The 24377-nt window shown below is 44.7% G+C and overlaps 1 protein-coding gene across 1 annotated transcript in view; it reads right to left on the reverse strand.

Moving 5' to 3' along the window:
* The window catches only part of CLASP1 (cytoplasmic linker associated protein 1), a 192190-nt gene that overhangs the window by 110650 nt on the left and 57163 nt on the right, over positions 1–24377 (reverse strand). Inside the window, exons 8-10 of the mRNA XM_064484683.1 lie at positions 23444–23519; positions 20187–20284; positions 8001–8068 (exon numbers count right to left, since the gene is read on the reverse strand). Coding sequence (XP_064340753.1) covers positions 8001–8068; positions 20187–20284; positions 23444–23519 — 242 coding nt within the window. The remainder of the gene's footprint in view (positions 1–8000; positions 8069–20186; positions 20285–23443; positions 23520–24377) is intronic.

Below are 24377 nucleotides of genomic sequence, written 5' to 3' on the forward strand. Positions count from 1 at the left end.
CTTGCTCATCTCTTAGGTGGATTTGTTGCCAAAAGAATCTCCTTACTCTTTGCCTTTTTAAAAAAAAAAAAATAAAAACAGATGTTTTAAATACAAAGGCCATTAACAAATAAAAGCACATAATCCCACCAATCAAATAACCTCTGCAACCTCTTCCAGAAGAACAAAATCAATGGATTTGTAAACATGGTTAAATATTTCAAATATTACCGGAAGAAAGCAAAATGAGAATAAAAAGCTTCTCTACCACCTCCCTTACTACTTTCCAGTTTTGTTCTTAATAAAGTTTTCATTCTGGAATAGTATTAGTGTTACAGAGAAGTCATGAAGACAGTATGGAGGCCCCACAGACCTCACACCTAGCATGAGTGTGGTACATTCACTACAGCGAGGAACCAATACTATGCACTGTCGTTAACGGCAGTCAGCAGTTTATTCATGCTCCTTACTGTTTCCTCCTGTCCCTTGCCTGCCCCGGGCCCCACCCAGGACACCACAGCACACCGAGTCCTCGTGTCTCCCTGGTTCCCCTAGGCTAGGACAGCTTCCCAGACTCCCTGATTTTGACAGTTTCAAGAAGCACTGTGGGGTAGTTGACAGAAAACCCTTCCACGTGGGTTTCCCTGGGCTTCTGTCATGCTGAGACAGGGCGCAGGATTCTGGAGGACGACCACGGAGGTACCACGCCATTCTCACCAGGTACCAAGGCACACGCTATCAACAAGGTTGCAGATGGTGACCCTGGTCACTGGCTGAGGCTGTGTTTGCCTGGTCTCCCCAGTGGGTCTCTCTGAGAGGAAGTTACTGTGCACACAGAGTCAGAAGTCACCCTTCCCACTCTGGGGCGAGGAGGCCACAGGAACAATTTAGACTGGTTCTGCACAGATGTCTCCTTTCCCTAACATTCCATCATGCACTTATATCAGTGCAGGCTCCCAGTATGTTTTATACTCTGGGTTATGATCCAGCTCTACTTTTCTCATTAGCCAAACTGCTCTAGCTTTAGCCGCTGGGAACCTTGTCTCCCGTGACCTTGGACAAATCTGCACTGTTGTTCTGTTCTGTTGGAGTGCCTCCCCACTTTCTGGTGTTCGAGGTGTGCCAGGCCCCCTGTGTGCTCCCTGCTGCAGCCCTGGAACCAGCCAGACTCCTGGAGCCTGCTGGTGCTAGGACTGCAATCTGGGCACTGGGCACTGTCTCCTTCTAAGACAGCTTGCATGTGTCTGATTCTGTATCTTCCTTCTTTTAAGGGAGCTTTCCATATCTAACCAAAACATCAACCACAGCATTTTAACCCTAAATCCATCTTTCACTCCCCATGAGACGGAGTCCCCATGTCCTGCAGGACAACATTGATGGGCAGGTCCTCTACCAGCTGCCTACACACATCACCCCACTCACTCCTCACAGGTGCGGGCATTGCTGGGGTCCCCAACCTGGACATGAGGACATCAAGGCTGACAGTGGCCGCCTGCCCCGGGGCACACACCGCTCCTGCAGCACTCACCCCAAGTCAAGCATCCATTTGTGATACAATCACTGAGACCCAAAACCACTCAAAAGACTGGTGACACTTTTTGGATGACTTACGCCTGTCTGCATCAAAGTGAGAACTATAAGGAAAAACTTGGAAATTTCTTATACAGCTAAATTTATTTCACTTATTTCAGACCAGCCTTTATTCTAAATTTTCTTTTTCATTTTTTATATTGGTGATACTGTTCCTTGTTTTTTGAAATAAGAGACGGTGGGGAGAGGGGTTTGTGCATTATTATTTTTGTTATATTTGGTAAAATTAAGGTGGTCACCTTGTATCAGTCTGTCTATCCGCTTTTTAAAATTTAACTCTTAGAAGCAACGGCCTACAATAAAAACCTCGGCTTCTCGGATGACATTTCCCCTCCAGGAATAACCAACTGCTTTAAAAAAAACAAACATCCTGTTTGTGGGAAAATTTCCGATCCCAGAATCCCCCCTTCCCCCACCCATCACTCGGCAAACAACTGATCAGAGATGTCACATTTTCAGTGTCTGAAACGCTATGTGTCTAAAACAGGCTAGTGTCTGTTTTCATAGTATCTCTCTGGATGCTTTCAGTTTTCACTATTTCCTAAGGCAGCTACTGAAAGCGGCACAGCTTCAGACTCAAAGAAACAAACAAAGCCACGGCTTTATCTCAGCCGCAGGGAGGAAGCGCTGAGCTTGGTGACACAGACGCTGGACAGAGGATTGGCCTAAGGCAGCAAAGTCCGGGGCCACTGGCCTGACGAGAGAACCTGAAACCTCCGTCCCTGCATGTTAAAGCTGCCCTGCCTCCTCCTCGGTCATAAAACAAACAAAAGGCAGGAAAGTGCTCTGAAAACACTCCACACACAACCGCAGCAGAAAACCGATGATGTCACGTTGTGCAGCTTGTTAACAGGTCCCTATTAATCAGGGGCTGGCAGAGGAAGATTCAAACACGCCACTGCTACGAGAAACGCTTCTAATCCTGCTTTCCCACGATGTTCAAACCCAGAGCCATAGGCTTTCTCCATGGCCTCCAACATAAGACAGTCAACCCCAGAATCATTTCCCCCGTTGTTAAAAAAAAAAACAACCAAAATACAGAGGAGGACAAATGCTATTTAAAAGTAACACACTGTCAAATCCTCCAACGAAGGGTTCTAAAAGAAGTCACTTCAGAACATGAATTATTTAACTCTCCTGCCCGGCTATTGATTTCCTTCTGTAACTCAACCTAGACACAGAACACTGTAATGAGGGCTGAAATAAAAAGGAACACCACCGCTATACTATATGCTTTAGACTCAACTTTAAAATACAATTAACAAGCATAAATTCCGCATCTTCCAGCATGACTATCCTCAGCAAACTCAACCGAATTACGTTTAAGAAGATACATACAACTTAACAATCTACTACAAAGCCACACAGAGCAAAGGGGGTGGACGTTGGCCAGTCTCCCCAGCAGCAGGACACAAATGAACACTTGCTACCGTGCACAATTTACCGTGTGATACCTGTTTCAGTTGAAGAGCTTGGAAATACCGTTCAGAGACCACAAATGAAAAGGCTGCCCCTGGGAAAGCAAGGCCATGAGACAGGTTGTTCTCACTGCTGCGACAGCACCCCTCCTGCAAAAAGACCTTGTTCATACCCAACCCTTTCAAACCATTTCAATGCACCAAAACTGGAGTAAAAATTCCGTGGGTATCAGTCATACTTTTGGGAAACAATACTTCTTTCCTAGTTTCCAGTTTCATTTTTGCATTTATAAATCCAAATCTTTAAAAAGGGAAATTTTTTATACAATGATTCATTCTTGAGACAGAAACAGCATCCCTGCTCTACTGTGCTTTATGTGTTTTTTTCTCTACCCACTATTGGGAAGTCTTAGAAATTTCTAGCTGGTAGATTCCTTTCCAGACAGCCTATACTAACAAATGTCTTGTAACTGCAAAATAATTTCTTTTCATGATTCACATGCTGTGAATTCAAGAGGGCAGAAAAAGATTAAAAGCACATAAAACAACAGAGGCTGATGAAAACATAGCTACCCTGAGCTCACTGTGCCCACTTCCCTTCTCCAAGACCGTGAAGGTCAACATTAACGTTAATACAGCTGTAGGTACACAATTTTTCCCTACCTAAATGCCAACATTCATAACAATTATTTTCCTAAGTTTCATACACTATTTTTAGTTACCAAAGCACTTATATCTTAATTATTTTATATCCAATAATTACAAACTTTTCAGAATATATTGTAATAGCCTACCTTTTCCAGCGGTCATGGCTGTCAGTGATCTCAGTACAAATAAAAACACTGCTCTGAAAGCTATACCTCCTCACAGCGACTTAAGCATCAGCGAACTCTCCACCCACACGACTTCTCCAGTGTGATCCAAGCACCAGTGACAACTGCCACCCTATTCCAAGATAAAAGTCTAGACTATACAGAACAGTGACGTGTTTAATGGGTGGTGGTGGGGGGTGACCCTTCTCCATCTGACGTTACCCACATAAGAGAGCCTTCTTTAAAACTGGTACTAAAATTTTCTTTAACCAACTATTGGATTTTCCTCTGGGACAACAGGGAATGTTCTTAACAGAAACTTAAAATATGAATAAAGTCAAAAGGCTCTCTTATTTCCACAAAGATGCTGAAGTTAAGCTGGCATCAGAAACAGCCTCCTCTGGGCTGTTTTGGGTGCTGGTGGTCTCAGCACCGCACCCTTGCCAGTCTTGTAACACATGGTCTCTGCAGCCGTGACTATGGAAACACTCTTCTCAGATACACAGAACCAGAATCTCAAACCGCGCAATATGCAGAGTCGAATAAACAAGCGGGGGAGGGGGTGGGAACCTTTTTCCAGCATCCGATCCACTTACTCAGTCATTGTTTTTAAAGACTACACAAGATCATAATGGCAGCCGGTTTCCTTTTAAATGAATGAATGCTCTGTCCCAGCTAAACTGGGCAACAGTTCAGATCTTAACCTGACAATTCATCATCTGTCTATTTGTTTTCAGACTTGTATTTCTCATTTCCAACAACTTAAATGATACCTAACATTTTTCAAATTATATAATTTCTTAGTAAAAGAACATAAGGCAGGCTGCATTCTGCAGCAAAATGATATCCTAGATAACAGTTATGGATAAGAGCCAGTAATTTTATGATTATCTGTCATCTAGCCTATGGTTTTGCCAGCAAATAAGTACTTTTTCTTTAGCTACAGATTTATTACGAAATTTTCATAGATTTAACCGGCATGATACTTTCATTCTTTCCTCATAAACATGTGAGCTCTGCTTAAGAAACTCCAAAGCACGCACATTTTTAACCAAATTAATATCCATGCGCCTCATTTCAATCACATCCAATTAAAGGTCATTAAGCGGCTACAGATAAAGGACAAAGACTAGTCTATAATTATGGGCTCTTTCATGCTGAAAATCCAATTCTCCCACAAGCACAGGCACATCTGCACCGTTTTTAAAAATGTACACAGAAAATAATTTACTTTTTGAAACCCATAGAAGGAAAAACTGTAATTTTTGCTTCAAGGGGTTTGCTAATTATATGGAGATGGAAAAAAAAGAAACAACATATTCTTAACTCCCATATTCTTGCCATTCAAAGCTGAAAGGCCCTCGGGTAACCTAGCAACAAAAAAGAATCATATAAAGATGAAGTGTTCTGTTATAGATAGGACGCTCCTTTCCAATGGCTACTTAGACGCTTTTCCTTTGCTGTTTTAATCGGAATTCTCACACTTTAAAAATAATTACGTCATTGGAATTTATATAACCAATTACACATCTCAGGACATAATTTTGCACATGTCAAGAAATATAACTCAGTACAAAACCTGCCTTTACAGTAATGGTTTCTTTCAACTTAGCTCAAATCCAGAGCTTTTCTTTATTACTCGAAGGAGCATTATTGCTCACAAATAATAACAACAACAAAAAAGATAATTTGGGTTTCACCAAAATTAAAAAACTTTAGATGTCAAGGAAATCAAACGATAACCCAGAGTGGTAGGAAATATCTGCAGATCATGCATCTGATTAGTCTTGTACCGAGAATACATAAAAAACTCTTACAGCTCAACAACAAACAGACAAACCAATGTAAGAATGGGCAACGGACTTGAGATTTTCCAAATAAGATCTATAAATGACCAACCAACACAGGACAAATACACTCAACGTCACTAGTCATGAGGGAACTGCAAATCAAAATCACAGTGAGATACCACTGCACACCCACTAGGGTAACTATAGTTTAAAAAAATAACTTTGTTTTTTGTTTTGTTCTGTTGGAGAGGACATGGAGAAACTGGAACCTCACACCTTGCGGGTAGAAATATGAAGTGGGGAAACCACCACGGGAAGCAGTTGGACAGGACCTCAGAAAAAGGACTAATTCTTCCAACAGAATTACCGTATGATCCAGCAATTCTACTTCTAGGTCAGCTCTCAAAAGAACTGAAAACAGCCGTTCAACAAAAACACGTAAACCGGTGTTCAGCGCTATTCACAATACCAAAAAGGTAGAAACAGTCCAGCGCTCATGAGTGGAGGAATGGACAGGATAAACAAAACGTGGTCTGTCCACACGATGGGATATTATTATTCAACCACAAAAGGGATGAAGCCATGATGCACGTGGCAGCCTGGACCAACCTTGAGAACATGTTTCAGGTAACAAGCCAGACAGAAGAACGTGGTCTGGTTCCACTTACATGAAATGTGCAGAAGAGGCAAATTCATAGAGAAAGGAGATTTGGGCGGTGGGGTGGCAGAGGGGGTGGTTCGGGAGGTGGGGAGGTGACAGGTCAAGAACACTGGGTTTCTCTTCTGTGGTGTCGAAAATGTCCCACAGTCGACTGTAGTAATGGTTGTACTTGTAAATGTACTAAAAATGACTGAATTATATATTTTAAGCAGACGGTTATACAATATATTAATTATACCTTAAAAACAGTTTTTTTAAAAAAGAGCATTATTGCTAAAGAAAATGTACATTCAGTTTTAAATGTGTACTCCAAATTAAGTCAAACCTCTAAACAAAAACCCAAGTGCACAGTACAAGAGTCACTCTCAAGCAACGTTTTTACTTAACAGGCAGAGTGGGCCACGCAACGGGGCAGAGAGGACAGAGCGTGGGTGTGAGCGCCAGCCCTGTCCCAGGCGCTGTCCCAGACACCGACATACGACATCTCCAAGGGCGCTCACTCCACGAAGGAGCAAACCGACTCTCATGGGGATTACACAGCTCATGCCAAGTCACAGGGCCAGTGTGGCGGCGAGAGAGGAATGGCGGTCCCAAGTCTCACAGCCGCCCCTTTAGCCTCTGACACCATCCACGCTTTCTGTGGGGAAGTGGGCACCCACGCTCCAGTGTGAGCCATCACGCTGCCACATGGCCACCACGTATTAAACGGACGCCTGTCAGGTCCCTCCGCTGTGGACAGACTGTGCACCTTCACCAGAGGGGGTCTGAACAGACACTTGTCAGCTCAGCCTGGAAACACAACTGTGGACACACGACACTAATCACAAAGACAGCCTTCAGCTGAGCAGAACCTTTGCCCAAAGGCTGTCATCATTTTGTCTATTTATTCAACAATATTTATTACATACCTACCACATACCAGGGACTCTCTGAGGCACTAAGGATAAAGAAGAGAATGAAACAAAGGTCTTGCCCTCAGGAATAAACAAAAAATGTTTTTGTAGTAATATACATGAATAAGGAAAACAAGGCGGGGCAGGGCAGAGAGAACCCAGGACACTGGATGTGCTCTTCCTGACGGCCCTCATAGTGATCTGCTCCTGCAGCAAAGACTGAGTGGAATCAGGGCGATGTGTCACGATGCCCAGAGGACAGATGTCTCAAGCAGGAGGCATAAGCACAGAGGCCCTGAAGCAAGAGCAGCTCAGAATGTTGAAAACCGGCCCAGAGAACTTGGGGAAGAGCAACACAAGGCGACCTCAGAGCGGTGGCCTGCACCAGACCGCAGGGCCGGGTGGGGCTCAGTGAGCCGTGGGATTGGAGGCCTCTGGAGGGTTCGGAGGACAAGGATTAACACTGCTGAGCTACACTCTGATCGCTGTGTAGAAAACAGACCCCAGGTGCAGGAGAGAACTCAACGAGTTCTTGCTGGGGGCCACTAGGGTGCAGGCAAACACCTACTGGCCCAACCAGAGCGGCTGCCACACTGTGAGCCCTAAAATCTAGATGTATTTTTAACAATAAAGCCAACAGGATTAGCTAATGGATTCAGTGTAGGTTATGAGAGAAAGTCAACGACAACGGCACCATTTCCAGCTTGGGAGAGTGGAGAATGGAAGCTAACGCTCAAGACCTGGACCCTTATCCAGACATCAAACCCAGCTTTCAGAAATAGCATCGAGCATAAGTATCACTTAGGCTAAAAGTGAACTGAGAAAGCACAAGTAGAATGATTGCTTTTTCTACTCACCATTTGCAGATTGTATCATGTTTCCAGATTTTTGGACTTCATCAAATTTTGTAAAAATTACATTCAACCTGTATGGAAAAATATATATATAAACTATTAACCAGCACTGCTTACAATTACATTACACACTAAAGTGAAGCTGAGTCTCACCAGTAACTACACTAAGAGCATTAACACCAACAATAGGTGAGCACTGACCTAAGGGCTCCATCTGAAAGAGCCCCTATCTTGGGGCAGCTGTATAAGGGATACAGGTAATAACCACCCCCGTTTTACAGGTGAGGAAATCAAATCCCCTATTGAAGCTGACATAGTCAAGGAGGAGATACCAGCCCTAAGAGCAGAACCCAGAGCCCAGGCTCGCAGATGTTCTGTTAAACTGACCAACTTCTCTACACAAAAAGGATGCTCGAGGAAGGTGTGTACTTCTCCTACTTCTGTCTAAGCACAGACTGCTGATTACTGAGGATAAAGATTTCCAAAATGCACTGATATCACAATACAAAGGCTTTTCTGTGACTTTTACTTACTTTTAAAATGCTATAAATAATCCCTCTAAAAATAAATGTCGTGACTGGATAATCTTCAGCTTAAAAATCTGCATGACGTATGTTTTCTATTAATGGATCATTTTCACCTTGACATTTAAAAAGAAACAAAACTCTTTAACTAGTCCAAATATTCCATCCTAGTGACACCAAAAACGAGAGGAAAATTGGTGGTGGGGAGTGGGGGGAGTCATAATCTTACCTTGTAGGAAAAGTCAAGAAAAAAGGACCTTTTGCAAGTGAACATGGATATACTTGTAAGCATGAAGGTGGACATTCCAAAGTCACGTGCTTCTGTGTTCAAACCCGTGCTGCCCGTTTCAGGGGCCAGACTAGACACTTCCACACTTTCTTACAACCAACCTGTCATACAAGCTCCACTGTTCAAACATGTGTGTGTCCCTCCCACCCAGAATGGACGCCTGCTGGGAGCAGGGGTGGGCTCTGTACTGACTGGCATTCTGCACACACCAAGAATTGGGTCACACAGGAAAGTGACACCCCTGTGTGAAGGAGCTGGGACCTAGTCCTGCCCTGCCCTCAAAAATGTGGAAAACGGGAACATGGCACACTCCAGTCCCAGCTCCAGCATCTGCTCATTCATGGGGCCAGCACATGCTGGAAGCGGAACATGCCCACCCTGAGCTCCAACTGACTTCTCTATTCTACTGCACTCAGCATCCGTCTCAGAAACGGGGGGCCAGAAGTACTCCCCAGCACGCGGAGGCTAGCCAAGGGGATGAACCAGCCTGATACCCCACCCTCCCCACCCTCTCTCCACAGCAGTATTCACCTTTTCAACCTATCTTCTTCCATCCAAGCCCAGATGCAGCCTCAGAGCCTTCCTGAAAACTGCTCCAAGCACCTTCAACTAAGTCAGCACTGAATTACCTATTTGTCATCTCAGGACCAGATGAGTAAAACTATCACTCACTTTCAAATCCAGTGGTTACTAAAAATCTGGAAAGATTCCTCAGAACCAATTTCTTATGGTGTTTCCATCACCTTCCCTTTCATAAGTAACAAAAGTCCTCAACGGCTTAACAAGCTGTGAATCATGTCACCGCACAGGGTGCCAGGGCATGCCCTGGCCACGCATCACTTTATTGTGTCACAACTGCACCTCTGATGTGAACCTGCCTACAGATGTGCACTCAGGGACAAAGGATACCTCCATCTGGTGGTTCCTACAGTTACTGGGAGGGTGAGCCTCTCTCCTTTCCAGGAGAGAACTCACCATCACCACAGCGACCACGGACCCTCCATAGAGTCTGCAGATCTCATTGTGGCCACACCGCCCACAGCTGGCAGCTCCAACACCCAGGTAATGAGAACACTGACCTTCACTCAGAACCCTTGGCAGGTGCCTCCCCTCTGCCATCACAGTCCTCTTCAGAGCTGCCTCTCCCGCTCAGTAATACCTAGGCCATGGCCCCTTGAAGACTGCCACCCCAAGAGACCAGTCCCTGGCTTTAGACAGTCTAACACAACAGAACGCTCAGCACGGCCGCTGCCTCCCAGCTCTGAGCACAGCAATTAAGATGCCTCTCTTGGGACCTCTCAATTTGCACAAGTCTAAAAGGGTGAGTTTTATATGATCAAAGACACTGAGGATTACTGAAGCCACCAATTTTTTTGCATTTTTTATTTTAAATTTTTAGATCTCAAATTTAAAATAAATTTCTTTACTAGTTTGACAAATAACCAATACCATTTCCCCCTGGTTTTTGTGAATTTAAGTATTCAACTCTTGAATGCAACTGGTGTTTATTTTACTATAAGATTTAGATCTAATTATCTCTTCCTTGAATATTTTATAATAAAAGTTTAAAATAATTTCCTAAAAGCAAATACTAGTAAATTTCATGGTCAACAAGCCCTGCCCACACACTCAGTCTCCTACTGGCTTTTCAGGCTGCTACCTTTGACCACGAGCAGGCAACAAAAGATTGTAAGATATAAAACAAAGCTTCCAATATGAAAAAGGTGGCCAAAATGAATACGTAAATACCCCAAAATCCTAATTTAGAGGAAAGAGACTATGAAAAGTTTTAAAATATATCATTTATACTTCCAAAGAGATGAAAAAATATTACAATCATGAAAGTAAGCAGGGGAGGAGCCCTTCAAAAACGCACAAGGATCTCTGAAAATCTGCTCCTCCAAAGAAGCAAAGAAAACACTTGCAAAATCTATCAAAATCAAGTCTTCCAAAACTCTGAAATTAAAGAAAGGCTTGAAACAATCCAAGGAGCATTGTTCAAGAAAAAGGGCTGAATCCTGATAAGAACAGCAAGCTCCCCATCACTCTGCGGAGCCCTACTTCCACCCCCACTCACAGGCTCAAAGCCAGCAGCCTCACAAACCCTGGGAAGAGCCGAGCAGGTCTGGAGCCCCATGAAAAACCCCCAGGCCCAGAGGATGGTCACTGTGTGGCTGGTCAGGCACATCCCTAGCCCCACTCCCAGGGCTCGTCCTTACTTGACCCGACTCAGAGCACGCTCAGTGCGAGACTCTGGTCCCTAAGGCCACAATCAAAAAGAATCAGCAACAAGTGTTCACCGTGGCAGCTGCCTGAGACAGCAAAAATAACTGAGCAAAAACTTAGGGGGAAAAGCTGGAGGGTGAGTGTTCTCGGGAAACCCTGGGAAGCGCCCACACACTCCGGGAGTCTGGAAGGTCACAGATGCGGCAAGCTGACCGTGAGGTGCTGCACGGAGGACAGCAACTGTGCGGGCTGCCTCTCCGTGTCCAGAAGGCAAGCCCCACGGGCACAGGGCCTCCAGCAAAGGCCGGGAGGTGCACCGCGTGGCACTCTTGTCCCCACCAGCTGACACTCCCCCACCCAGAAGGGACCACAGCGCTGCACATACACGTGAAGAGCAAAACGACAAACACCAGCACCAAACCTGCAGAGATGGGGAGAGGATGAATCCCAAAGCTGCCTCGATGTAGCATTTTAAATGATCAGTTTCAATAAAAAATTTTGAGACGTGTAAAAACACGCCCATACACGGGGAAAAATCAGTCACAAAAACTATCCTGAAAGGAAGCTCAGACCTCGGATTTACTAGATGAACACTTGAAAGTAACTATTAATATGTTGAAAGAACTAAAGGAAATTATCTCTAAAGAACTAAAGGAAACATTAAGGACCAAAGTCTCATCACATAGAGAACATCAACGAAGACAAAGAAAACGTAAGAATCATGTAGAAATTCTCAAAATGAAACTAAACATTCAATGAACAACTGAAATTAAAAATTCACTAGAAAGGCTCCACAGTGACTGGAGCTGGGAGAAGAAACCAGCAGCAAAGGTGAAGATGAGTGACACGGTCATGTCTGAGAAAAGAACAACGAACAGGAGGGAAACAATGCAGAGCCCAGGAGAGCATCTTCTTATGACCCCAGACGCACGATGGGAATCCCAGAGGAGGAAAAGGAAAAAGGACAGAAAGAACACGCGAAAAAATGATGCCCAAAAACCTTTCAAATTCATGAAGCTCAACAAACCCCCAATAGGATAAACATAGAGACCCAAACCTAGACAGGCAAGAAGCAAAGAGTTCAAAGACAAGACAAAGAGACTACCTTGAAAGCAACAACAGAGAAGCCACTCATCACATGAAGGGCTGAGCTTTCATCTAACACAACGGAGGCCAGACAGCTGTTGGATAACATATTCAAACTCCTGAAATTAGAAATCTCAACTAAGAATTCTATACCCAAGAAAATTATCCTTCAAAAATAAGCAGAGGATGCCCCCAGGCCAAAGATGTTTCAGTCTTTACATGACGTCACATCACCAATGTAATAAAGCGCAGACTTTGGCAGGGGGGGGGGGATGAAGGAGAATTTAAGTCATTTCTAGACAAACAGAAGATAAGACTCCTTTAGACTGAAATGAAAGAAAACAAAGCAAAAACCCAAATCCACATGAAGATACAAAGAACATCAGTAAAAGTACAGTCAACCTTCCACATCTGTGGGTTCCACATGTGCGGATTCAACCAACCATTGACCAAAAATATAAAAAAAAAAAAAATTTTGTTTTAAAGAAACTTCCTGAAACAAAAACTTGAATTGGTCACATCCAGCAACTATTTATATAGGATATACATTGTATTAGGTATTGTAAGTAATCTCAAGGTGATTTAAGTATACAGGAGGGTGTGCGTGGGTTGTGTGGAAACACTACACCATTTTATATAAGAGACCCCTCGGGGTCTCCATGGACTTCTGGCATCCGCAAGGGGTCCTAGAACCAATCCTCCTTGACAAGAGGTGATTAAGACTAAAAATGTAAATATAAAACATAGGTAAAATATAAGGCAGAGTGTAAATGTGTATCTTTGTTGTTAACTCTACTCTGGTCCTACAGGACTTACAAGGAAACTGCATAAAGCAGTAAGTACGTAACAGAGTACACTCCCAGCTTATAACATACGAAGATGTAACTTGCATAACAAGAACAGCAACAGAGAGGAGGGGAGAAAACACAGCTATGTAGGAATAAAATTTTTAATATTAAAATTAAGAATAATAATTCAAACTAGACTGTGGTTAAGGTGTTACTTGAAATCCCCAGAACAAACACTTAATAATTCCAAAAAAAGAACAGTAAAAGAAACAGAAAAGAAATTAAACTGGGACACTAGAAAGTATCTACTTAACACAAAATAAGGCAGTATTAGAGGAACAGAGACACAGAAAAGGCATGACATATAGAACACAAAGAGCCAAATAAAATAGCAGAAATTAATTCTACCTTACCAGTACTACATTAAGCACAAATGTATTAAACACTTCATCTAAATGGCAAACTGTCAGTCTGAATAAACAAACAAGATCTAACTATATGCTAACTACAAGAGATTTATTTTAGACACAAAAACACAAAATTTGAAAGTAAAAGGATGTAAGAAGATACTCTATTCAAAATGTGCTCAAAAAAGACCTAGAGTGTAGACTTCAAGACAGAAACTGCTACCAGGGACAAAGAAGGACAGTCTACAGTGATGAAGGGGTCAGTGTATCAGGAAGATGACAGTTACACAGGCACCTGGGACAGAGCCCCAAGATGATGAAACAAAGCGACAGAACTGAAGAGAGGAGGAAGTGACTCAGCAGGATTAAATGGACATTTTATGACAGACACAGAACACACGTTTTTCTCAAGGGCACATGCAGCATTCTCTAGGACAAACTAGCCTCAGCAAACTTCACAGGACTGAAACCACAGAATACAAAAATCATGACGTATGCCCACAATAGGATAAAACCAGAAATGGTAAAGTCACAAATAACGTAGAAATTTAACAAACAGCTGTAGTAACAAATAGGTCAAACATGAAAACAAAAGGGAAATGAGGGGAAGAAAGGGATAAATTAGGAGTTTGGGATTAACAGGCACACATTACTATACATAAAATAAACAAGGTCCTACTGCCCAGCACAGGGAACTATACTCAGTATCTTGTCATAACCTGTAATGGAAAAGGATCTATGTATGTATGTTCAACTGAATCACTTTGCTGTACATGTGAAACAATGTAAATAGACTACATTTCAATAAAAAATAAAATTAAAAAGAAGATAAAACATTTCCATCACCCCAGAAATTTCCTTCTTGCCTCTTCTGAGTCATTCCCAGGCCCTAGAAGCAATCACCATTCTGATTTTTTTTTTTAAATCAGATTAGTTTGCCTAGCACAGAACTTCATTTAAATGGAATGACAGTATATATTCTTTTGTGAAAAGCTTCTCTAACTCAACATGCTTTTGAGATTTGTCCATATTGTTGCATGCATCAGTACTTCATTCCTGTTTATTGCTGATGAGTATTCCATTGTATGAATATACCACAGCTTATTCATTCTTCTATTGATGGCCACCTAGACTATCTGCAGTTTTTGGCTTTGAGACATTTAATAACCAAAAACTTCAATATACTATACGGATATGTGTCTATGTATGTGAACCTCTAATGTTAAACTTCTTGTATTTCTGGGATAAACCCCACTAACTCAAGATTTATCATCTTTTTAATACATTGCTAGTTTTGACTAGATTTGACTTCCATTAGGGTCTTTGCACTTATGTTTAGGAAGAATTTTATTTAAAACTACTAATTTCTCTTTGAGCACTGCTTTAAAATTTAACATAAATTTTCATATGTTGCATTTTCATTACCATTCAGTTCAAAAATGCTTCTAATTAACCCTGTGATTTCTTTTTGACCCATGTTTATTTTAAAATATTATGTTTAATTTCCAAATACTTGAGGTTCTTCTGGGCATCCTGTTAATACTTGTGTTTAGTTTGGTTGTGCTGAGAATTTACATAATTCTACATAAGTTTTCAATAAATTCTTCTGAGATGTATAGAGACTTTATATATATATATATATACACACACACACACATATATATATATACATACATACATACATACATACATACATACATATACTACATTTAAAAAATATATGGCTTTCTGCTGGAAAAAAGGGGATATCAGAAAATACTTGGAGATGAATGAAAATTAAAGTACAACATACCAAATGAAATAAATCAGAGAAAGACATACTGTGTATCACTTATATGTGGAATCTAAAAAATACCACAAACTAATGAATATAACCACTCCCCTCTGCCCCACAAAAATCCAGGCACACAGATATAGAGAACTAGCAGTTACATCCTTTCATGATAAAAACACTCAACAGACTGAGAATAAAATTTCCTCAACCTCATAAAGTCATACAGAAACCCCACAGTTAACATTATAATTAACGGTGTGAGACTGAAAGCTTTCCTTCCAAGACCAGGAGCAGGACAACGCCAGCCCTTCTTACCACCTCTACTCAACATCTTCCTGGACGTTCTAGCCAGGGCTTTTGGGCAAGAAAGAGAAAAGGCATCTAGATTGGAAAGGAAGAAATAAACTTTCTCCAGAAGAGATGACATATCTTGTATTTAAAAATCCCGAGAAGGCCACAGCATAACCATTAGAACTAGGGAGAGTTCAGCAAGTTGCAGGATTCAAGATCAATATTGAAAAAATCAATTCTATATCTATACATTAACAATGAGCCATCTGAAATTGAAATTTAAAAAAATTCTGCTTACAACAGCACCAAAAGAAAATCCACAGGAATAAATTTAACAAAAGAGGTGCAAGACTTGTCCACTGGACACTACTAAGCAATTGTTGAAAGCAATTAAAGACTTAAAGATGGAAAGACAGTCCAAGTTCATGGACTGGAAGACAATGCTGTTAAGATGGCAATATTTGCCAAATGTGTTACAGATTCAGTTCCTACGAAAATTCCAGCTGCCCTTTTGCGCAGAAATTGAAAAATACACCCTAAAATTCACAAGGACACATAAGGCACCCAGAACAGCCAGAACAATCTTAAAAAGAACAAACTTGGATTTCAAATTTTACAAAGCTACACTAATCAAGACCGTGTGCTTCCAGCAGAAGGGCAGGCGTGCATATCAATGGACTAGAACTGAAATTACACAAAGAAAGCTGTACAGTAGGGGTCAGCTGAATTTCAACAAAGGTCCCACAAAAATTCTTTGAGGATCAAAACCACAATGAGAAACCCATTAAGGACAGCTGTTTACCAAAACAAAATAAAACAAAGTAATAACTGTTGGCAAGGATGAGCAGAAATGTAAAATGGTACAGCAAAACAGAACAGTGGTTCCTCAAAAAACTTTACCATATGATCCAGTAATTCCACTTCTGGGCATATGCCCGAAAGAACTGAAAGCAGGGAATGGACCAAATATTTGTGCACTCATTTTCACAGCAGCCGTACTCACAGTACAAAATCATGAAGATACAAATGGGAGAGAAAAATAAGAAAATCAGAGGGCTAACCAGCCCAAGCGGTCATGGCATTTTCAATGAAACATGCTGAGATGTAAATGACACGCAGTTCCCAACTGAAAGGCCCTCCGAGTGCACAGCACGAGAAACCGAAGTAGCCTCCTGGCGTCAAGTTTCAGACAGACAGTGTGGACAGAGTCGAAGCTACGGACCCAGGAACTGGAATGACTGGGCTTCTCACTATAGGCCCTGAAGGTTGGATGCCCACGGGGCATTCGCGTCAGGACTGGGTGAAAAGGCCTTCCAACCTAGGCTTCTAAACCCTGACCACCAATGTCAAGTGGAATAAATATACTCTCAGACTCAAAGCAATGTTCCTTCTCCACATCTTTCCTCAGAAAGCTCCCAGAACACAAGCACAATGAGACACAACAGCAAGAAAGACACGGTCCCCCAGAGTGAGCAGGTTCACCTGCAGAGGAAGGAGACATGAACGTCAGGATGGTAAAGGGGCAGCGGAGGTGGCCAGTGGGACGAGGACAGGCCCAAGGAGAAGACATCACCGGGCAGGACGTAGACGACGACACAGAAGGAAGGAAGGAAGGCAGTCTCCCGGGAAAACACGGGGCAGGGGGTGGGTCACAGTTCACCAGCACAAACAGCAAGCAGGAACGCAAACCACATGCTGTCCTAGTCAAAACCAAGACAGGGCCCTGCACGGGGGAGGAGAAAGCATGAGCAAACGAGGAGGTCAGGAGGGAAGAGATGACATCCACCCTGCACAGTGTGGAGTGAGGTTCTCATGGTGACAAACCGAAAAACGGCAGCAGGAGCACAGAACTGACAGACAGAGCAGCAGATACAGAGCATCCACATCAACAGCGACAGCGACAGCGTCTGCCTCTGACATACGGGACGGCCTCTTCCCAGCGCACCTCACGAACCCAGCCAGCTCTCTGCACAAACGGCTGACAGGAAATAAAATTTACAGACAAGAGAGGGTATTCAAGAACACACTTCTCATCTGCCTTTGCCCTGGGCCCTCCCTGGAACACTAAAGCTTTAACAAGCAAACTGTAAATGATAAAGTTTCCATTCTTCCCTCAACAATACAATCGTTAGATAATCATGTCTTGTCAATGTAAATTTTTTATAAACAAGTATTATGAGCACTAGTCAAAACTATATGCTCACAGGGACAGCTTACCAAGTAGGTACAACCATCCGCTGTCTCCACAAACTAAATTACCTTTGGTTCTACACCAGCCGTTGTGTCAGGAGCCTGGTCCCCACAAAATGGTTTCAGAAGAACTTTAACACCAGTGACCTCTTTACCAAAGCGTCACAGACTAAAACACACCACACTGAATGAGGCATCTGCCGGCACAGCGGGCGGCAGCGCACGGCCACTGGGCCGAGAGCAGGCGTCTACGCAGGCAAAGCCACAGGGAGGGGGGCAGGGCTTCATTCAGTTTCCTCGGTTGCCAAGAATTTTTCACAAACCTCATACGGCGATATGGCATCTAACAACAGACAGCTAGAAGCTAATCGTGTAGAATTTGCTTTCCGAACACATTACGTGTGTGAACTGTGAAAACACTTTGTGTACAACCATGCAAAACGGCCAGATACTACCCCGACTGAAGCCCACTGCTCAGCTATACCGAGACCCCATGGGGTGGCGGGGGACCCCTAAGATGAAGGAGGTTCTGTTGAACATCCTCACTCTATTCTCGGGCTCAGTATGATTTCAGCCACCAGAGGACACACCTGAATAACAACTAAACTCAGGGCCCCGCAGCATGATTCCAGCTTCTACAAAGTGAGGCTCAAGACGTACACGTCTCTTCTGCCAGCTGAGAGATGGACACAGAAAACTGCCACTTAAATCAGATGACTGCTCTTCCTAGGTCGCTAGCTGGGTATTAAGGCACCCGCTCCATCGCCGGTCTCTTAGAGATGTAATCAAGCCTCTCCTCAAACAGCTCAATGAACACACTCTAAAGAGGACATTTTTTTCCCAGAACTAAATTCAAGTTTTAGCAAACATAAGCAAATTCTACAATATTTTATTAGTGGTGTGGAATCTTGCTGAGCTGTAGAATCTACTATCTTCACATAACAACAAAAAAACCCTGTCACGATGTAATTAAGTCCAGAATATTCAAGCATTCCAGTCAGCCCCTCGGAGACACACATACACTTAATTTCCTGAACAATGGTAGGAGAGCTTTAAATAAATGTCTTGTTTCATGCAGACGTATCTCCAACCAAATCAAGGTGGCGGCCTTGTGTGGTCAGATCTTAGAGTGCTGCATCTTAGGTAACTGTCTTGTTAAAAACACAGAAACATGAGGTTTCTGTTCCTTTCAGTAAAGTTTCTGAAGAACTAAGCCTAGTTTACCAAGCACTTGTGTCTGACTGAGTTTTATATCAACGGCTATAATGGACATGGGTCCGTTTCCCTAGGACCACCCTCTCCTCTTGGACGAGAATCTGTAGGAAGGATTTCAGGTTACATGGCACAGTGGAAACTCTCATTTTTTTTCACAGATGTCCAAACTCTTCTGTACTTTCTAGTATTTTTTTAAAAAAGGGTGGAGGTGTTGCTAGTGGGGAAAAAACACATGCCCAGGAGTCTGGAAGAAAAGGGTCTAACCCAGCTCTGGGGGCTCACCTAAACCCCTCCCAGTCTGCACTGGGGCCCCAGACCAGCCCCAGGGTTACCACGCTCGGGGAACTCACAGTGCGAGCATCACAGTACACAGATACAAGGGAAAGTCAGCAAAGGGGAAAGGTGCGTGGGGAGAGCCTGGGCAGCGGTGGACTCCATCTCCCGGCGTGAAGTCACACAGGTTGCCCGGTTCCCAGCAGCGAGAGGCCAGCGCGTGTGGAGTGCTGCCCACCGGGAAAGCTCGCAGGCTCTGAGTGCAGGCTTCATCGGGGTGGCCACACTGGCACCTCTGCCACAGGCTCCCAGAAGGAGAACAGGTGTGCAGCTCAGAGACCCACCCCATCCCACCCTGTGGAAGCGGGAGGAGGCCCCCAAGATCCATGTTCCCAGGAAGCACGGGCTGACCCTGCAAGCGCGCCTCGGGGACAGCGGACTGGGGCCCGCGTGTGGCCGCTCTTCTGTGCCCACCCCTCTGGATCTGTCTCACCATGTCATTCCCCCGCCCCCTGAGCTGCAACCCCCACATACGACACATGGCTCATACCACGGACAGTGGTCCATCCACGGCCGGGCGCCACCGTGAGCTCCGCAGCGCGGTGACATCCCTGGAGCAGGGAGGGTCTTACTGCTTTCCCAACGATGATGTGCTGTCATACTGAACCACCTCTGCCTCCGGCCCTGCTCTCCCCGCTCACCTGTGCCCTCAGCTTCCCTAACAGATGGGTTAGGACTCCTCAGCTCACTTCCTCCCACCTGTTCTCACCATGTTCAAAGGCCACAAGGTGCAGGTTTATAAGATACAGGAATTAAAAAGTCCTCTTCTTCAGGGGGTGGGGGTGAGGGTGGGGTGGAGCTCAGTGGCAGCGCTCACACTTGTAGGCACGATGGTCCTCCATCCCAAAAAACAAAAAATCCACAAAACTGTTCTGGGTGAGGAAGTCCTGCTTTTGTGGAAGTGGAGTGAAAGGGGCCCCAACAAGTGTGATCTGGACAAGATCAATCCTCTAACTGTACATTCCGTCAGTAAAGTTATCACAACCAAGTAAGTTGTGCAAACCAAGACGGTAACTGAAAAAGAGCAGGGGAAAGAACAGAAGAAAGGAAAAAAGTCTGAACTCACCGGGACTGCGGCAATCCTTTTTTACTGAGATCTGCCCTCACACGTTCTCCTACATGTCTGTAAATTTCCACTAAGCTGTTTATTGCTGCATCCCGAACCTAGACGTAAAAGAAGACATCTTACAGCTGCACCTCCTGCTGTGGACACCACAGGCTGTACAACACCCCACGTTCACCACCAATTACCAACGCAGCTGTGCGCACAGCCCCTTACCGACGCTGGGCTGGTGAAGCCACGTCTGACAGTGCTGACTCTGTGGGCACAGTTCTAAAGAGCAGAAAATTTAGGTCCCAGCCCCATGCACACGTTCAAGTCCACACCCCTTAATGCTCTCCCTCCTTTAAGATGATGCTAGAGACTAGAATTTTCAAACCATCTCTCCAAAACAGAAAACACTACAAACAAATGAATTATTCTAAAAATAAAACATCACGTAAAGCATTCAGGATGTAAGTCATTTAAACAAATATTTAGTGAGCAACAAAAAAGGGGTATATAGGCTACACCCGGCCTATTTTCAAGAAGCCCACAGTCCTAAAGGGAGATGGGAAAGTCCACGAATTCTGCACTGAGCACAGGGCAGGATGTGATCAATGTTACACAAGAGCAGAGAGAGCTCACACAGCTCAGGGGAGGGGGCAGCAGACCAGAGGACACCAAGAAGCACTTTATGGAAGAGGAAGGAAGCTACAACTGTGCTTAGAAAGACAGCATCTTACCAGGTAAAGCTGGAATGAGACAGGTTCCAAAGAAAGCAAGTAAGCAATCTGGCCAAACACAGATATGAACTAAGAAAGAAGTAGCAACACATAAGGCTCAAGGAACAGAATGGAAAAAGAGACAGAGAAACAAACAAACCTGGGGAAATCTGAATACAGACTGTGTGCACCACACATTACCGCTGTGTCAGTGTTACGTGTCCTGGGTGTGAGAAAGACATGTGACTGTATCAGAAAGTATCCTCGTTGTTAGGAGATATACACCCAGGTATCTAGGAGTAAAGTACTTTCAAGTGATCCAAGGAGAGAAGTCTGTCTCTGTGTGTGTGAACACGTGTGTGCACTGCTGAGACAGAAAACAAACGTGACAAAACGTTCAACAGCAAACGTGGGGTGCACCCCTCTTCCCATCTTTCTGCAGGTCTAAAATTCTGCCAGTAAAAAGGCGGGAAGAAAAAGGTGATTAAACACAGTGGGCTCAGGGCCAGCCGGGGAGGGCCGAAGGGTGGGGAGGAGGAGAGAAGCGCACTTAGCGCAGGAGGCAAAGCTGGAAGCGCAGCAGGACCTGAGGTTTGTTTCAAGCAATGAAGTAAAGAGCAAAGGAGAGAGGAAGAAGCAGGGAATAAACAATTTTCAATTCCAAGCGCTGCAAGCTACCCCTTCATTTACCTGTGGCATATGACAGGTGATTTTCCTACAATTTTCCCCCTTAGGATAGAAAAAGGCAAATCCTAGGTTCTATTACCCTCTCATCCCCAACCTTATGCTGTGGACTGAACCATATCCCCTCCCCAAATCTGTCTGTTGAAGCCCTAACCCTGGGTGTGACTGCAATCAGAAGAGACAGGTCTGTAAGGAGAGGAGATGAGGTGGAATGAGGTCCTGAGAGCAGGCCCTGATACAACAGGTTTGGTGTCTTTATGAGAAAAGACATGGGGAGTCCGAGAAGGCGTCTGCAGGCCAGGAAGAGGGCAAGGCCCTCGCAGAACCGATCGAGCTAGCCCCGACCCGGAACTTCCGGCCCCCAGGCTTAGGAATAAGTCTCCGGTCTGAGCTGTTTTTGTCACGGCCACCTGAGCTGACTGACACAGGCATCAGTTTACTTTGTAAAGGTAGTAAGCGCTGGTGTTAGGACACATCTTCATACTGAAACGTGCACACGTTACAAAAGTAGCCAGCGCCACTGTGTCCTGAGGATCAGCACGAACGCATGACCTGTGCTGGCTTCTGGTGCTGACATCTGCTCCAGGCAAAGCAAACCGCCCCAAGGAGCTCCTCACAGAGCGCCTGACGCCCTGTCTGCTCCTCAGAAAGTCTGGGCTGCGAGGATTTTAAGAGACTCAGGAGGAGAATTACTAGCCCGAGAGTCAGTGTGGCCCAGGGTATCTACCTGTCTCTTAGGAGCTGTGGCACCTGGGACAGAGCATTTAAACTCTCTTAGTCTCAATTTCCTCCTCAGGAAGTAGAAAGGTTCTTCGAGGTTAAAAAAAATAATTCATTCAACAAACATTTGCCTGCCTGCTCAGTGCCAGACTGAAATGCCCTGCGGCCCAGGCAGGTAGCATGATAGCGAGGGGCAGGCACCTGTGAGGGACCTGCTGGCAGAGAGAAGAGGGATGTGATGGCTCAGGCATGGGGGCTGCCACCACTCAGCTTTGTCACCTCCTCCACTCTTGAGAAAACCCAGAAGAACAAATCTCCCCCATGTTAAATCACCCAAACTCCAAATGTAAAATTCGCCCACTCTGCAAACACGTGAATACGTACCCTCACCGACACACAGGCTGCAGCTGACTTCCAGGCCTGCATGTGTGACCTGTGTCTACTCAACACGATGGCCAAAGGGACCAGTGTTACTCTGTCCTCTAGATCAACATCCTCTACCCTTAAGTAATTACTCCTTGGGCTTGGAAGCTACAGGGTCAGATAGCATTTAGGGTTTACACTGCCCCAGGTTCCAGCCTCCAGGACAGCAGACTCCCTGGCACTGCCAGTGTACAGTCCAGGTGAGAGGAAGTTCCACTGGAAACAACCCGGTCCAGGCTCGCCTGCTTCTGTGCTCCAGGTTCACTACGCAGAGGAACCCCAGCATCTCAGCAGCAGACAAGAGCCCTGTAACGTGAGGTTCCCCCTGCCAGACTTTATCAATGAGGGCTTTATGGAACCTGCCACCTTCCTCACAGGCCACTGCTGACTGGGACACGGAGAGCAAGGAGGCTGACCAACCCCTGAACAAACAACACACAGGGTGGGGGTGCGACCCTCCACCCACTGAAAACCCACACCTGCCAGGGACCAAGCAGCACTGTCCCTTCAGGCTAGTGAGGGCTCACTCCATGCAGAGAAGAGAGCAGAGGGGCCACCACACTCCCGAGACGTGTGCTGTGGGCCACTGGGCACTGGTGCTGGTCATCTTACATGATGACCAGAGCTCTACAAAGATAACCAAAGTCCCACCCACCCGTCAGAGACACACAGTAACGCCCAATGCATCTCAGCTGCCCACACCAGTGATTCCCCTCTCACCAGGACACTCACCTGGCTGTTTGGGTCTCCCAGTAAGTTACATATGTGGGGCACTATCTTGCTTAGTGTCAGAGTATGTGCTCCCGAGCTGAAAACAAAAGGAGGGGGGTGAGAACAGGAAAGAAAGATGCTCCTCCACCCTCTCATGCCTCCCTCTTCCCCTGGCCCAGTGCCACCACACACCAAGGCTCCCGGTCCAACCACCCCACCTGGTTCCAATGCAGACACAGACCCCTTCCGCCCCTTTGCACAGAGGTCACAACTGTCAGTGCTCTTCTCTGGCGAGTCTCCCCCTTGGCACTCGGTGCCCTCCCTCCCCGCTCCGCCTGGCCCCAACCTTTCCCAAGGCCTCGCCTGCCTCACACAGGCTGTCCTGGCACTACTGTCTTGCCCTGGTCAACTTTAGTGTCAACTAAACTGCAAGTCCCATGGGTCCTCCCCTAACTCCCTGTGCGCACAGCTCTCTGTTGAACAGACATTCAGTTAACAAGCGCTCAGTGTGAGAAATGGCTGCAGAGGTTCCGAGGGAACACCGTTCTGCTGCACCTTTTCACCACCATCCACGCTGTCACAAACATCCTCTGTGAACACAATGCTCTCTGGTTACTCCCTTAGGATTCTCAGAAGTGGGACGACTGTGATCAAAGGCTCAAGCATTTTTTTTAAAAACTTCAGATACATGTGGCCAAATTTCAGGACACTGAAAAGGCTAGCACATGAAGAGGAAAAACTTTACAAGGTAATATAAGCATTATAATCTCAGTTTTGTTTTTTGAAAGTAATAAAACTCTAAAGGCTGGAATAAAATGTTAACATGTTAAGAGTGATTAGCAGAAGGTGGTAGGATTACAAACAATGATCATTATTTTTATGTAAATTTCTGTGATATACACAGTATTACTTTCATAACCAAAAATGGCGATTCATAAATTTTAAGAAAGCCTCT

The sequence above is a fragment of the Camelus dromedarius genome, chromosome 4 (assembly GCF_036321535.1).
Source record: "Camelus dromedarius isolate mCamDro1 chromosome 4, mCamDro1.pat, whole genome shotgun sequence".
Lineage (NCBI taxonomy): Eukaryota > Metazoa > Chordata > Mammalia > Artiodactyla > Camelidae > Camelus > Camelus dromedarius.